Source organism: Phaethon aethereus (genome assembly GCF_964289735.1).
Source record: "Phaethon aethereus genome assembly, chromosome: 11".
Lineage (NCBI taxonomy): Eukaryota > Metazoa > Chordata > Aves > Phaethontiformes > Phaethontidae > Phaethon > Phaethon aethereus.
The window spans coordinates 6,470,291-6,486,740 of NC_138587.1; the positions used below are offsets into that span (position 1 = coordinate 6,470,291).

At 38.4% G+C, this 16,450-nt stretch overlaps 1 protein-coding gene across 3 annotated transcripts; it reads left to right on the top strand.

Moving 5' to 3' along the window:
* Nucleotides 1–484: 484 nt before the first annotated feature.
* UBA3 (ubiquitin like modifier activating enzyme 3) lies at nt 485–16,261 on the top strand (the record flags this gene model as incomplete). Of its 3 annotated transcripts, XM_082004539.1 has the most annotated exons (18): nt 485–504; nt 642–683; nt 3,492–3,612; nt 4,586–4,666; nt 8,128–8,210; nt 8,772–8,852; nt 9,470–9,513; nt 9,814–9,878; nt 10,737–10,892; nt 11,011–11,113; nt 11,614–11,727; nt 13,112–13,165; nt 13,634–13,670; nt 13,750–13,831; nt 15,231–15,331; nt 15,432–15,495; nt 15,608–15,662; nt 16,109–16,261. In XM_082004539.1, the coding sequence occupies 18 exons, from the start codon at nt 485–487 to the stop codon at nt 16,195–16,197; spliced, it is 1,392 nt and encodes a 463-aa protein (XP_081860665.1). In that variant the 3' UTR covers nt 16,198–16,261. The 3 variants fall into 3 exon arrangements, with proteins under 3 accessions (XP_081860665.1, XP_081860666.1, XP_081860667.1); XM_082004540.1 differs by lacking the exon at nt 642–683; XM_082004541.1 differs by lacking the exons at nt 642–683; nt 4,586–4,666.
* Nucleotides 16,262–16,450: the final 189 nt, after the last annotated feature.

The window sequence follows — 16,450 nt, forward strand, 5'->3', positions numbered from 1 at the left end:
GCGACCAGCCTGAGGGTAATCCCACCTCCACGTTTTGTCTCTTGTTCATCCCGCAGGCTTTAAAGCGCCGCGATCACCACATGCCTTGTCCCCGAGGTTGCCGTCCGAGGCTCCCGGGAAGCATCAGGGAGGGGCCGCAGGGAGAGCCCTCGGCTATCCGGGGTCAGGCGCTTCGGGGCGAGGAAGGGAGGCGGCGCCCGGCCCCCGGCCCCCCACTTGGGACTGCATGAGAGCGCTCCGGCCCGGGCGGGGAGTCGGCTGTGGCTACCGGTCTCTACCCAAGGGCCCGGGGGGGAGCGGTGGGGGGCCGGGGGGGGGGGGGGTCCCCGCCTTGTTGCCATGGTGATTAGCGCCTCGGGCGACTCGCCTGGCGGGCGGTCTATCCGCCCCCGCCCCAACTCTATAGACCTGCAACCGTGGCGGCGCTCTGGCAAAGCACCGCCTATAGAGGCGCCGTGGGGCATTGTGGGAAGCAGAGGGAAATATGGCGGATGGTGAGGAACCGTAAGTGCCCTGTATGTGTGTGCTCGGCCGCCCCTTGCCCTGCTTCCCCGGGGACGGGTGGGCCCCGGGGTCCCCTCTCCCTCCTCCCTGGTCTCTGTAGCGCGATACTGACCCTTCTTTTATTCTCTCTCTTTTAGGGAGAAGAAAAGAAGGAGGCTAGAGGAGCTGCTGGCGGATGGGTTAGTGCGGGGCTGCCGGCGAGCGGGCTCCCGGCCCGGGGCAGGGGCAGGCAGCGCTTGCTGAGGGGCGGCTGGTAGGTCAGGGCGAGCCGCAGCCCCGCAGGAGAGGTGTGGGCTGGGAGGAGGCTGCGGGTTAGCTCAGGGCTGCGGGTTAGCTTAGGGCTGCGGGGCCCGCTGGAGAGGCGCTGGTGGTGGCGACCGTGCGTGAGCAGCCCGGGGCCCGGCGGGCGGAGAGGGGTGGAGGTGACACAGTCTAGGGCCGAGGCGGGAGGATGGAGCCGGAGGAAGGAGGTTAAGTGGGTCAGTGTGAGGAGGGAAGAGCGACAGGGCGCTTGAATAGCAAGGACTGGGGAAGAGGAATCTCCTGGGGAGAGGACCAAGGGGCTCACCCGGAGTGGGGACGGGAATTGCGGGCTTGGAGCTTGGCATGAGTAAAGGCTGGTGTGCTGGAGAGCTTTGTGACAGCAGTGGAAAAAGCTGTATTGTCGGTCAAGGACCTGGGGAGGGTCTCTAGGCTAGAAGCAGGTGCCTAAATTTTGGCTGAAAATTAAAAATTCAGGCTACAGGACAGTTGCCTCTGCTTATTAAAACCCTAAATTCTATGCATCTATCTTAATGGCCTTGAAAACTAATGCTCAGAAACCTTTAACCTCATCTGCTTCCATCCCCTAACTATTCCCTTCCATCTGCTTGTGGCCCTCTTCCCAAAGATCATAAAATGGACCTGCCTGCCTGAGTGGTGGACTCACAGGCAGTGTCTGTGTGTCTTGGGGTGAGGGTCACAAAAATTCTTGGGCATGTTGGATTGGGGGAATGCATGCCAAGTCCCTCAAAAGCATGGAGCTTTGGAAATGTGAAGGTGGCAGGGAGAAGTCTGGTCATAAAGCAACATAAGGACTGTGGTGCTCTGATATTTTAAACAAAATCTAAAATTAAAATAATTTGATTAAATAAATAAGAATTTTGTTGAACTGTAATAATACAGATACCTACTAGTGCTGTAACAATGCAAAAATAAACACCTTAAAAAAACCTGTCTCTAAAATTAAACCTAAAATCTCGGGTTGAGTAATTGATGTTTTTCAGATCTCCACAATGTCCAGCCCTGTAAAAACCAAACTGTAGTATAATCGCAAAAGTGAAAGTAGATCTTAACCATTTTAGCACTTATAAAGGAAAATACACATCTAAACAGAAAAGGAGTTTAATGGCTGCCTAGTAGCTGTTTATATGGACTGTATAAAAGGATTAAAAAAAAAAACTTCTTAATGTCACCAAGCATAGCTTCTGCACTTGTTTCCAGAAAAGTTAAAAATTGTAATGTAATCTGTAGAAACAATTACTGTGATGTTTATTGAACCGTTTTATTTGCTTAAATCTCTGTTTAATGCACATCCTGAAAACTGGTATACAACAGATGAGTCCAGGGCTCAGCGGAGGGAGTGTTATATTTATTCACACCTTCCTAAAAATTAATTTTTGATGTAAAGTGTGAAAACTGGGAGAGATACAAAAGTGCAAGTCAGAAGTCAAAAGATAAGTTTTTCCCTGTTAGTGGAAATCTTTTGCAAAATTAATTGCCTGTAAGTTAAAGTTACTACAGAAATACTGTGTTCTCCATCTGCTGAATTCTGTGAGGATAAAGGCATTTGCTGTTGATGTTTTCACTACATTGTCCTTTTATTTTGACATGAGTCACCAGGAAGTAATAATAAATTCTCAACATTACCCAACAGTTATTGCAAGCGTTCTTCATATTACTTCACAGTAGGAAGCAAATAATGCTCCTCTCAGATGATTACACAACCTTTCATACTCAGGATTGGCAAAGCTCTTTTATGATGAGCTGTTTTGTATTAATGTAGAACATAATCGGTCCTATATATTGAGTGGAGCTCCTAGTTGAAAAGGGACGTGTGCTTCATTAAGGAAGGGCTTGTTCTGTGTAGGTGATGATCTTACATTAGAAAATTACTTGAAAACTGGTTTTGAACTATTCCAGTAAGTCTCTTAACGGTTTAAATTTATACTTATGTACTACTAAAAGTGACCTGCAAAAGCAGAAAAAGGGTAGTGGAGTATTTGATGTAAAATTCTTTCTTAAAAATTTAAAAGAAGATAACTGCAAACATTCCTTTTTTCAAATGAGACTGCTACTGCTGACAGACTCAGAGGACTGAAAATTGAAGCTGTTCTAAATTATATAGTACCAATTGAGGGTGAAGAGCATTCAAGATATGTAATTTTTTTTTAACACTTGTTTTAAATAAACTACTATGAAGATTCAGAGGAGACAATGTTGGTACATGTTACTGTTACTTATTCAGTGCCTTACAGTTGCAGTTACATACTGATAATTCTAAGTATGATTTATGAACTTAAAAAGTCTATCAAAAAAAGGATACAATGCTTGACTCAAAAAGAAACACCATCACCCTCAAAATCTAGAGGGGCAGCCTCTTTTTCTGTGTCCTCTTTAAATATGAGGGAAAGAAAAGCAAAAAGGCTAGACCCTTTTTTTACTGCAGGTCAACTTTTACTAGTAACAGCTAAAACAGTGAGATTTACTGAAATGCCTGGATTTTTTCCCCCTCTATGCATATTTGTATTATTGCTTTCAAGTTCAACACATAAAACCCACTCATGCAAATGTTCATGCGTATAACTTACATGCACAAAGAATATGCAGATGCATTTGTATGAATGGTCAATAACTTAGGTATTTTTAAGATATATATAAAAAAAACATTTTGGAGGTGTGGCTTTTTCTCTATGATTTTGCAGCTGAATTTACTGTGTTCTGTGCAGAATGGCTGTTGATGGTGGGTGTGGGGACACTGGAGACTGGGAAGGTCGCTGGAACCATGTAAAGAAGTTCCTCGAGCGATCTGGACCATTCACACATCCTGATTTCGAGCCAGGCACTCAAGTGAGAAACACTTACTTTAAATAAAAAAATTTGTAGTGTGTGTTGTAAACAATTTCATTAATTGACTACCAGCAGTGTACGAATACTAAAACTGCATGAAAAGCTTATATTTTAATCACTTGAACATTATGATTCTAGAAGAACATATTGTATTATTTTTATAAGCTTGTATTTCTAAATTGTACACTGTCAACTACAAGCTTGCTTTCATCATATATATAAATATATAAGAACATATGAATTATGCTCTGTCTGTGAGCTCCACATGAAAAATAGCAGCATTTGTCTCTCCATTTTTAAGTAATGAGATACAATAAGGATTTTTTTGTACTTAAAGAAGGAATTAAGGTTAATCTGAGTACTTAAAAAATTGGGAAGAATGTTTAGTAAGGAAAAGCAAAATTTAGACTTTTAATTATTTCTTCTGTTTTCCTTTTTTGGTACATTTTGTTTCAGAGCTTACAGTTGAATGTATTTTACTGTTACCTTTTTAATGTACTGTTCCATTATATACTAGTTTGAGGCTGGAGTCTAGCAGAACAGTTCACAGAAAGCAGTTATATAGTTCAAAAAATTCAATTCTTTTTGGCCAGCAATATCTGTCTGTCTGTATTTATTTTGTATTATATATCAGTAAATTATTTGGAGGAAGAAAACACTATGCCCTTAAACTGAATAATCATAAAGGTGGGCCTTGGTTTTTTCATGGTCAAAATTAACATAGAGTACTGATATCAACAAAGGCCTTGTTTTTCTGTAAGTTGGGATATAGGAACTGCATGAACTCAACAACCAATTAAAGTCCAATGTGTAATTACTCCTGCAAGCACAAACTGTTTTATTGATCTAAGTTGTTTTATGCAAAACTTATTTGCCACTGAAAATTTACACATTTATAAGGGTTATGAAGGAAAGGACAAATTATACTTTTTCCTATTTAGTGTATTAATTTTTTGTTTTATATTTTCCGCAGGCTCTTGAGTTTTTGTTAAGCACATGTAAAGTACTAGTTATTGGAGCAGGAGGATTAGGATGCGAACTCCTGAAAAACCTGGTAATTACTCAGTTTTCACCCTTTGCTTCTTAGAATTTTCTGTCTTCCCTTGAGGAAATTTTCTTTTCTACTTTGCTAATTTGGCATTTTTTGATGTATATAGCCACTAAATTTCTAAGTTCTAATCAAAATGTATAAAGTACATGACAATACAGACAATAAACTTGAAGAATGCACTTTGTTAATAAGCTTGAAAGCTGGTAGGCTATTATGTTGCATGTTATTTATTTCACTATCTCAAAGCTTGTCATGAGGGACAGCATGATGCTGTTTATGAAGTAGAGAAAAGAGTTCACCTGCAGCCTTAGTTATGGTCTAATCTTGGTAATTTTCCCTAATTACCAGTTCTAGGGAAATGAAGTAAACTAAGAACAAATCATGCTTATAATGATACAAGAAAGTGTTATTTGGAATACAGTGGCTAAAAGGTATCTTTTCAGATGAAAAGCAATACTTTAAACTGTCATGAGTAGCTAGTACAAAGTTTTGTATTAACAGTCAGAGTTGAATTTAATTACAGTTTATTTTACATCTTTGGATTAATTCAAAGGGAGGTTGGAATTTCTGGAATTATTTATGTTCTTTCATAGTCAAATTAGTAGAGCCAGACTTGCTGTGTCTATGGTGACCTTCATGTCTGTGGAATCCATTTGGCCTTCCCAAGTAGTGGCTGTCAGGTTTTCCAGTTCCTCAAGATCAGTAAATCAGAGGTTGTCTTCAGAGCCTGAACACTCCCTCAGAGTGGCATCTGTATTGCTGAATTCAGCCTATGTAGTGGCAGCTTTATTGAGTCAGACCAACATGCAGTATCCTGTATGGGAATGCCTAAGGAGGAATACGTAGTAGTGTAAGAACAGAGAAGGACTATTGCAGTACCTCCCTGGTGTACATTACCAGAAGGCATTCTGTAGTTTTCTTGATACGGTGTTAGTTTACAATGGATTCTCTCACTATATGTTCTGAGAAGCAATTTTTAAGTGTTTAAAATGCAGTCACGGGATCATGTGCTGTCAGACATTTACCCAATAAATGTGTATGAATGTAATTATCCTATAATTGAGGTGCTGGAGCGTGTCCAGAGAAGGGCAACGAAGCTGGTGAGGGGTCTAGAGCACAAGTCTGATGAGGAGCATCTGAGGGAACTGGGGTTGTTCGATCTGGAGAAGAGGAGCCTGATGGGAGACCTTTTTGCTCTCTACAACTACCTGAAAGGGGATTGTGGCGACGAGGGCACTGGTCTCTTCTCCCAAGTAATCAGTGATAGGATGAGAGGAAATGGCCTCAAGTTGCGCCGGGGAGGTTTAGATTGGAGAGGGGTGAGAGGGTGGTCAAGCGTTGGAACAGGCTGCCCAGGGAGGTGGTGGAGTTGCCATCTCTGGACGTGTTCAAAAAATGTGTGGATGTGGCGCTTCAGGACATGGTTTAGGCAACATGGTGGCGCTGGATTAATGGTTGGACTTGATGATCTTGAAGGTCCTTTCCAACCTTAGTGATTCTGTGTGTGATTCTGTGTGTATAATGTGTTTTTTATCCTCACAGATGCACATATTTGCCGTAGTGTATCACTCTTACCATGCTGACTTTGATAGTTTAGAATAATACTGTACCTCTCCATACTTCTATCTAATAATAGAATTTCTGTCCTTGCGGATTCCATGGAAAATGTGTGGATTGATATAATAACTTATGGAATAACTTACTGCCTTCATTTATACCAACACTTAGCATTACTGTACTGTAGAATTTTTGTACTGCTATTTCAGTATTTCAACAGATTACCTCCAAGCTTGAGATGCTTAGTAATAGCCTCATTTAAAAGCCAGGCATTCCAGGACAATTAACTTAGGGGTTGTACACTTCCAGCACTTATGTATACAAGAGTATACTCCTGTTCTGGTTGCTGGTTTGTTACTGCAATGCTTAAACAGGATTTTACTTGAAGAGACTATGACAGCTCCAAGGCAGGCTTTTTTTTTTTTTTTTTCCCCCTTGGGGATTTTAGTGCTGGTGAATTTAACCTCTGCCCAGAGCTACTGTTTTATGGGTTTATTGGGACATAACAAATTCAATCTGTAGATAGCTTGTTGAGAGGGAGGATTTGTATGGGATAAGAGACTTCATAAATCTGCTGTGTGCATTCAGTTCCCGTATCTTCCGAAAGGTTTTAAGTTGTCATGATTTATTGTTTTCAGAAAGATAAGCACATAAATAAATCTAGATTCTGTTCACATGTATTCATGTCTTTGGGACAATGAATATAGATTCGATAAAGGCTCCAGTCTTTATGTTCTTGATGTCCCAGGCTCGCGCTTTTCTTTAGCAGGCTCTCCTAGTCTGCTTTGATAATATTGAACAAAAGCTGAACATTTATCAATGAAGCAAAATGATTGTTCAGCACCAAAGGGTATCCAGTCTGACATGCAGAAATTCTTGCTGCTTTTCTTACAGAAATTAATTTCTGTTCTGAAAAACTTTAGTCTAGTTGCTCATTTGTTTAATCAGTTTCCCAATACAGCATTTCAAATACTTACTAAACATGGGATGGCTCTGTTTATCCAGAAAATGTAAAATTAAAAGTTTGAATGTCTTCATATATAACAAGGTTGAGTCTTAAAGGAAAAAAGGTAGGGAATGGGACTCAGTTTTTCAGGAGGTCCCTTTAGAACACCACAACACATTTCCTTTCTCTAAAACCAATGTTTTGCAGCATTTTTTACCTTTAACTACAATTCACATTGTTTCTTGTATGTGACGTTACTACTTTATCATATCAGACCCGCAATACAGTTTTAAGACAATTTTACTTTAAATTTATTTGCCAGATCTAGTGATGGGCTGCATGCAAACAGAGATTAGGCAAAACATCAGAGGTTCAGTGTGTTCTTAGATAGCAAGGTGAATTTTTATGTTTGCGTTCTGTTCCAGCATTGAATACAGTGAGGAACGCTGGCTTGTATTGAACTGTGGTTTGAGGGTGGATATGCCAGACTCCTTTATGCCAACTATGAAAATGGTGAATGTTCAAAAACTTAAAATTTTAGAGGACTTAAACTTTGTTTTTCTATTCCTGACAAGCAAGGAAGTGCTTATGGTATTTCTTCAAATTTTGAGGTTTTGATTTACTCCAGTTGTGAGTGAATACTGCAAATTCCCCTTATAGATCAGCCTACTGTTGACTTCCCTGTGTTATGATAAGGTAGGCTAAAACAATGTTGCATTCAGTAGAGCATCATCTTTGACCATTGAAATGTTACTAATTCCATCTGTCTAAATATCAGAATTAGCAACCCAGCAAAGAATGTCCTTTTAACAAAGAACAACCATATACCTGTCTGCACGGAGAATGAAGAGCAAATATGTTTGTTCCTCCAAAGGTTGCTTTTTTGGCATGTGGAATGAATTCTGGAGCACTGTAAGCATTTCATTTCCTATTAAATGAAGTTGACTATCTCTTTTCACAGGCACTGTCTGGCTTTAGACAGATCCATGTTATTGACATGGATACTATAGATGTTTCTAATCTTAACCGTCAGTTTCTGTTTCGGTAAGTGATATTTTCACGATTCAACTTTTGTTTTTTTAAATATACCTAAACAAAATGTGTGAATATGATCAAGATTTTGGTTGAACAAGATGTCATTAAAGATTACTGAATTTTCATACCACAGTAGTACTCATAATTAACTAAATGTTGCTTGTGATTCCTTCTTGTTTTGAGATCTGTGGTGTCATAGTTTGAGCTTGAAGAAAATTAATGTATGTTACTTACCATTCAAATACAGCTGATGAGTAATGGAACAGGTGACACCAAAGAATAATGCACACAGATTGAGTTACCTATTTTTCTGGTACCCTTTTCTTCCAAGAAAAATGAAAAATTGTTGGATTTTTTTGGGGTGCTGATAATTATAGTTACATGGACATACTTAGATGACTCTGGGGCTTTCATGTCTGATGCTTTATAGGGATTCCTTAATATTATCCATAGCAATAAATTGTCCTACAGTAACAATTAGTCATTTAATTCAGTATTATAATGCATAGAGTCTGGAAAGATTGAATCTGCTAAAATAATGTATTTGAAATTGCTTGGGTTTTTCCCCAGATCGAAGGATGTTGGGCGACCAAAAGCAGAAGTTGCAGCAGAATTCCTGAACAACCGCATTCCAAACTGTGCTGTTGTAGCGTATCCTTTTACAGAGAAGTAGTGGCCCCAAAGGCTTCAAAAACCCTAGAAAACTCTGTAGGTGGTAAGACTATCTGAAGTATTTTGCTGACAACCTCTCTTTTTCATACAATAAAGAACAGATTCACTCAGCTGGTGATTGAGAAGTCATTCTCAGTGACATTAGCATACAGGAGGAGAGAAGGCTGAGCTTTAAGAAAGTATTTCATATGTTTCCACTGAGTCTTTTTATTCAAATGCAATATTAAAAATTTTGACTGAGACAGTAGAATTACAGGTTTATTCACCAGTGTTTTGAGTATGTACTGGTAGGAGACATTAGTTTATAAACACAGAGCAGCATTTACTGATACAGGACTTTGTGAGAGCTTCCTAAATAGTTTGCCTGCTGAGCTTTCTCCTGTGTGTGACTATTGCATTATGTGTCTTACTTGTTTTGTCACATGCTACAGCTTCAGCTGTGGAAATTTTGAATCTTTCATTCACTTAGTTTTTTAAAAAGTGACATATAAAATTATAGTAATAAATTACATAATGTTTTGGCTTTAGGTTACCAAATAGAAAATAGTAAACTTAACTACTTTATAAATACATTCCTTTACTGGGCTTACATTCAGATATTTTAAAAAGATTCAAGACATGGATGAAAGCTTCTATCGACGTAAGTGGTATTTGTTTGCCTGCCAAACACCCACTGGTGCTTTAGGGGAACATTGCAGTTGTTGTTGCTCGCTGCTTTTCCTGATAGTTCTATTGCTAATTATTTTAGTCTTCTACAGTATACTGGAAGTAGAAGTAACAAATAGACGAAACCTAAATGCATCTGTCATGTAGGTAATCCAGGGGACATAGTTAAACCACCGTCAGTTCCTGTAGAAAAGTTATGGACAGAATACTTTGCTTGTCTTTAAGAAGTATGGATTAGTATAGATTTTAAGTAACCTTTTTTTCCCCCCCCTAGAGTTTCATATCATTGTTTGTGGGCTGGACTCTATAATTGCAAGAAGATGGATAAATGGCATGCTGGTAAAGTCTTCAATCTTTTAAAAGCCTCGTTATTGCTTGAGTATAGATAACTAAAATTGAACAGATTTGTGTAGAACATGTCATTAAAATGAAGTGAGGGCTGTTGAGACTCACAGCTTTCTGTGTCTGTTTGTTTTCTTTTCTTTTTGTGAACAAGATAAAATGCATGGTCTCTTACCTGCCTTTTTCTTGAGGAGTGTTAGCCAACATTTGTGCAGTGCCCTGCAGGGATAATTTCAAAGTTAGATTACATTGTTGTGGCCTTGTGCAGTCAGCTTTTGAAAATCATAAGAAGGGAAGTTCCACAGCCTCTCTGGATGCTCCCATTGTGAACATTTTTTTTTCATTAGCCAAAGAGTACTTAGTGTGCTGCAATTTGTAGATGTCATCTTTTGGAGCCCTGCCGCTACAAAGTAGTAGAAAGCTAGTCATTGAACTAGGTAGTTTTATCATTGTGAATTTGTTTATAAAATGACCTTGAGTATTTACCAGTACTTAAAAAAAACCAAAAAACAACCCCAAAACAACCAACCAAGAATCAAACCCCCAAATCCTTCAAACCAACTAACCATTTTTCTGGTCTACTATAAGGAAATAATAGCATTTATCAGGGGGGCAAGAGGAGGAGGAGGAGCTGGGAGGTGGAGGTGGTAGATGAAGTCCTGTGCGTGGACAAATAAGTAGCATTTGACATGCTATGTACCCTTAAAATAAACTGTATGTTAAGCATTCAATCTTGTGGTGTACGATTAAGAATAAATTTTTTAGAATTTTTTTTTCTTCCTGCAACTTGTTTAAAAAAATCCAAACCAACAAAATAAACAAAACCCAACAAAACTTCCCACCTTTATTTGTTAGATGTCCTTTTTACATTATGAAGATGGCGTGCTGGATCCAAGTTCCATCATACCTTTAATAGATGGAGGGACAGAAGGTTTTAAAGGAAATGTTCGTGTGATTATTCCTGGTATGACAGCATGTATTGAATGCACGCTTGAGCTTTATCCACCACAGGTAATTGCAACCACTGATACTTCAGTTTTTTAGATTCCTCTGATTTGCTTTCTTTTCCTAGTACTATACATAATAGATTACGTGCTTTCTTCTGCTTTTCTTCCCCTGCCCACACCAGGTCAATTTTCCCATGTGTACTATTGCCTCTATGCCCAGACTGCCAGAGCACTGTATTGAGTTTGTCAGGATATTGCAGTGGCCAAAGGAGCAACCTTTTGGAGGTAATTAATGTATTGTACTGGTGCTAAACTGACATTTCTCATTTTAACTAATTTGTTTTGAATTAGGTATACGCAGCTGCTCTTAATAAAACAATTCTACCTTTTAACATGTGGCTTTTTGTCATACTGACTCTTCAGCCTCCTCTGAGCTGGTGATGAATTTTTCTCTTCTCAGGCTCGCTCTCCAATTCCATATTTGTTCATGTGTTTTCCCTCTCTAATACTGCACAATGTCTTTCCTGACACAAAGTGTAACCTATAACATCTCTATAAATCTATGAAGTTAAGATAGTTTGTATATGGAATGTGTTAGAAATACAATGTTTGCAGAAATGATATTTTGATTATTTAAAAGTGTGAAGTTTTAATAGCTTAATGGGGTATTCATTTTAACCCAAATTAAAACAAGGGGTTTATTTTTTTTTAGACAAAAAGAATGCTGTGTTTCTGAAAAACTATTATAACTGTAATTTCTCTACAAATTCTTAACTTTGCTGTAGAAGGTGTTGCACTGGATGGAGATGACCCTGAGCATATACAGTGGATTTACCAGAAGTCTTTAGAAAGAGCATCACAATTTAATATTAAAGGTGTTACATACAGACTTACCCAAGGTAAGGGTATGGCATTTCACTAAGTTTGTGGCATTTGCAATTAGGCTGGATTGGCATTCTTTGTATTTGCTATGACTAAGCTGGCAGTTCTGCTGAGAAAGAAATAGTTCTTTTCTCCCTTAACATCTTAAAACAGAAATAAGCAGCTTGTTTCCCATGCTAGCACAAATATTTTATGATGAATCAGATGTTTAGGCATTCAGGATGAATCAGAGGAACTTATCTGGGACAAAACTGGACATTCTTTTTGCCATTTTATTTTTAACCTGGAGTAGCTCCACAGTTTACATTACACTGTGACCACTTTTGCTGGGTCAAAGAGTAGGAACAAAAGAAGGTGGTCGCCTCTTTTAGCAACAGCAACACTTTATGCCAGTTGAGGATGGTTAAGACTATAGCATCTGTTCTTTACTGCTGTGTATGCTGCTGTTCATATGCAGTGCAGAATGCGGTCACTCATTCAGTCAGTTAATCAGCATTTTAAACACTAACCAAATAGAAAAGAAATGGAGAATCTCATACTGAATCTCCAGAATTTTGGTAACTTTTATCTATTTGTTGACTTGTAGTACTGGGAATGGATTTGAAATGCTGGGCTTGAAATGCTGCGCTTGAACCTCAGTGTCCGCCTTTCTGTCAAAAAAGGGTGAACTGATTCCATGTGTGTCTTCCTCAGATTCCACCTAGTCTATTGTAGATACTCTTTTTCTTTGCAGCAGTTTATACTGGCTTCTCTAGTAGTATTTTTTTGGTACAGATAAATGTGAACTCCAGTTACAAAATTATGTACATGCAAATGACTGCACAGTTGAAGATGGCTTCATTATAAAGTACATAGCAGAGAGAAGGCAAAGATAGAAGTTCTATGCATGTTTTCTCAGGTATGAATGGATACAAGTCAATAATGAGAAGCCAGAGGAACTTCAGACTACCTAGGAATTTGCTGCCTTTTTGGCAGGCCTGAAAAAAGAGTGAACCTCCTTGTTCCCGATACAAACTTGTATGCATAGCACATCTTGCTTTGTGTCGCTGTATGTACTATGCAGTTTGACTCAATGGGCTTAGTAAGAAGAGTTGGATGAAGATGTCAATGCAGTTGCAGTTGCAGAAGGAATACCAAACCAAACCTCTTTCCTTTATGCATTTCTACAGTTAAACAGGAATAGAACTGAGTTTTAAATTAATTTTCAGTGCTAAATGCAGAATACTTGTTTTTAGAATTTGTTCACTAGTTCTCTTTGTGTGATATTTGTACTTTATTGTTATAGAAATTCCTGGAACGTTTAAACTGCCTTTGGGTACACTCTTCTGTAACTATTCTGGCCAGAAGTTGTCTCAATATAGTTTACTGGAAAAGACGAAGCTGTATATTTTATTTTTACAGGGGTGGTTAAACGAATTATTCCAGCAGTAGCTTCTACAAATGCAGTAATTGCAGGTATGCTAAAAGAACTCATTTCACTTCTGCTTTACAGACTTTAGAGTTTTGTAAGGCAACAGTTTGGAATAGAGAACTTGGGGAGGATAATAGTGATTTTAAATGGGTCTGATGTATTCTTACAGTCTTGTTTCTGATTTCCATAGAGAAACAGCATGTGACTCTATGAATTTTAAGCTCATTTATGACTGTGGGAGTAAGCAAAAGCATTTGAGACCGGAAAAGTAAAAATAGCAATTGGAAAACACAGTATACAAATTTACCATAGTCTCAGATTAGTGCCAAAGCTATGATGTTAATGCATAGAGCTACCAGCTGCCTTCAGATGCTTATTTTTCTCTTTGCAAATTGTTACACTTGATTTTTACTTTTTTTTTTGTCATTTCTTCTTTGGTACAACTCTGTGCACTAATGTCTGCATGTTATGAGCTAGTAAGTGAAGAAATTGTTTTTTTTTTCTCATTCCAGCTGTTTGCACCACTGAAGTTTTTAAAATAGCCACAAGGTATTTTATGTCTTATTAATAACATACATGATTTCCAACATAATGACATGTGTTAATACTAATGTATTTGTCATTATAGTGCATACATTCCTCTTAACAACTACTTGGTGTTTAATGATGCGGATGGATTATACACTTACACATTTGAAGCTGAAAGAAAGGTTAGTGCCATTAAAGGCTTGCAGGGTTGTTTCCTTGATTTAATCACAGAATCACAGGATCATCAAGGTTGGAAAAGACTTTTAAGGTCATCAAGTCCAACCATCAGCCCAACACCACCATGCCCACTAAACCATGTCCTGAAGTGCCACGTCCACATGTTTTTTGAACACTTCCAGTGATGGTGACTCCACCACCTCCCTGGGCAGCCTGTTCCAATGTTTGACCACTTTCTCAGTGAAGATTTTTTTTTTCCTAATACCCAATCTAAACCTCCCCTGGTGCAACTTGAGGCCATTTCCTCTCATCCTGTCCCTAGTTACTTGGGAGAAGAGACCAACACCCACCTCACCACAACCCCCTTTCAGGTATTTGTAGAGAGTGGTAAGGTATCCCCTCAGCCTTCTCTTCTCCAGACTGAACAACCCCAGTTCCCGCAGATGCTCCTCATCAGACTTGTGCTCTAGACCCTTCACCAGCTTCGTTGCCCTTCTCTGGACTCGCTCCATTTATTGAATTTAAGCAGTTCTGTGTATTTCTGAAACTCGGTATTGAATCTCTTGACCCCTAGCACTGAAGAATAATAATAATATTTCTAAAGTTTCAAAAGCAGAAACTACAATGTTACTAATTTGCTACTTCTCCAGAGTATCATTTTCAGCATGTAGGATTTTTTTTTTAAACTAATGTGGTTTCGGGGTCTAATAGTGATGACAGTGGTGGTCTGTCCGTGTAGAGTATCAGGACTGTTTGCCTCTAGATCAACAGATGTTTTATTTGATATCCTGGTAGTGAAATCTTTTATTTTACCCTTCAGTTTACCAAAAACTATTGCATAGTATATGTAATGGCATATTTAATTGTTGCCTGTTTAGCCAAAGTGTCTTAATATTTGGAAAAGTAACTTCTGGTATAGGGAGGTTCTTCAGACAGCTATTTCTGTGGTGTCTGCTGGTGCAACATTGGTATCTCAACTGTTTCTGCTATGCTACCTGCAGAGGAAAACAGTACTTGACTTTGAAAGTGAATCCTGAAGATTTCCCCTGTAATACAGGAAACATGGTTTACAAAATAAGATGCTCAAACTTAAGATGACTTATAAGCAGGTCTTCTCAAAAAGAGGTTGTGACAACAGTTTGAAAGTTTGTAGTATTAAATTTTATGTCAGATGAAAATTGTAGTTCATAAATACTTAGCTGCTCTTGGGAGCCAGTCAAACAATGACAGACTTCATGAAGAATTGAGTTTCGTCAGGAATATTTGCAACAGTATTAATATTTCTGGATCTGAAGCTTAAAAAAAAACCAAACAACAAAACCACACAAATAATTTTGAGATGTTATTAGCAGCATTTTTAAAATCATATTTAACATAACGTGTTCTTGTGCTGCTACTTTGTAGGAGAACTGTCCAGCCTGCAGCCAACTTCCCCAAAACATAGAGATTTCCCCATCAGCTAAATTGCAGGAGATCTTGGATTACTTGACAAATAATGCTTCATTGTAAGTGTGCAACTATTCTGAATTATTTGATTATTTTTGGTAGTTTGGTGTTTCATTTTTACCTGATTGTTTGGGTTTTCTTTAAATGTTTTATATACAGGCAAATGAAATCTCCGGCAATCACAGCAACTATGTATGGGGGAAATAAAACACTTTATTTACAGGTAATCTAAACACACATAATTTTCTTTAATAATCTTAATTTATTTAAATTTACTTTCCTGAATTTGAAAGGAAATGTTTTGGCTGTTTTTTCTTTTTTTTTTTCTGTTGTAGACAGTAGCTTCAATTGAAGAACGAACAAGGCCAAACCTTTCCAAGACACTAAAAGGTATCATGCAGTTGTCATGTGTAGATTTTCAAGATACTCCTCTAAACAGAGTCAATCAGTTTCATCCCTCTGTATGGCATGTTTGGCTTTATTTTGCACTATGCAGTAGAATGTGCTTTATCCTTTTATGTGCAATATACCTTTTTCAACCGGTTGCTCAGGGATGAGCTTTGAATTGTTTAAATGTGAAGTGTGGGCAGATGCAGAGAAAAACTGCAACAAAGCAAGCTGATAACTGATGTAGATTAAACATACTTCAGTAGTGTTTTATGTATTTCTTGACAAGATCTGTTAGTTTCCTGGTTGAATTAGACGAATATTAGTTTAGCCAGTGAGCTGTTTGCAGCTTTATTTCATCGTATTTATCGTTTGTGGGAATGGCATTCATAATTTTTTAATTTAAAAAACCACACACTGCTGTACTTAAACTTTTCTTTCTGTTTCAGAATTGGGGCTTGTGGATGGCCAGGAACTTGCAGTTGCTGATGTTACTACACCACAGACCATGCTGTTCAAGCTTCACTTTACCACTTAATTTATTCATAAGTAAACCGCATATACAAGCGATAGAAATCTGTATCCACCTTGTAAAACATACGTACGCTGTGGGTGTTAAAGCAACCTGAAATGTTCTTTTTAGTACTAGCATTGTTGAAGGTTAGGTAATGCAAATGAATCACCATATTTCAGAATTGTATGTAGAAGCCAATATTTGGTGGATTATATTTGTATAAATGCTTATCAATGTACAGAACTCCGATGTATAGGAATACACTTTTTTCCCTTTT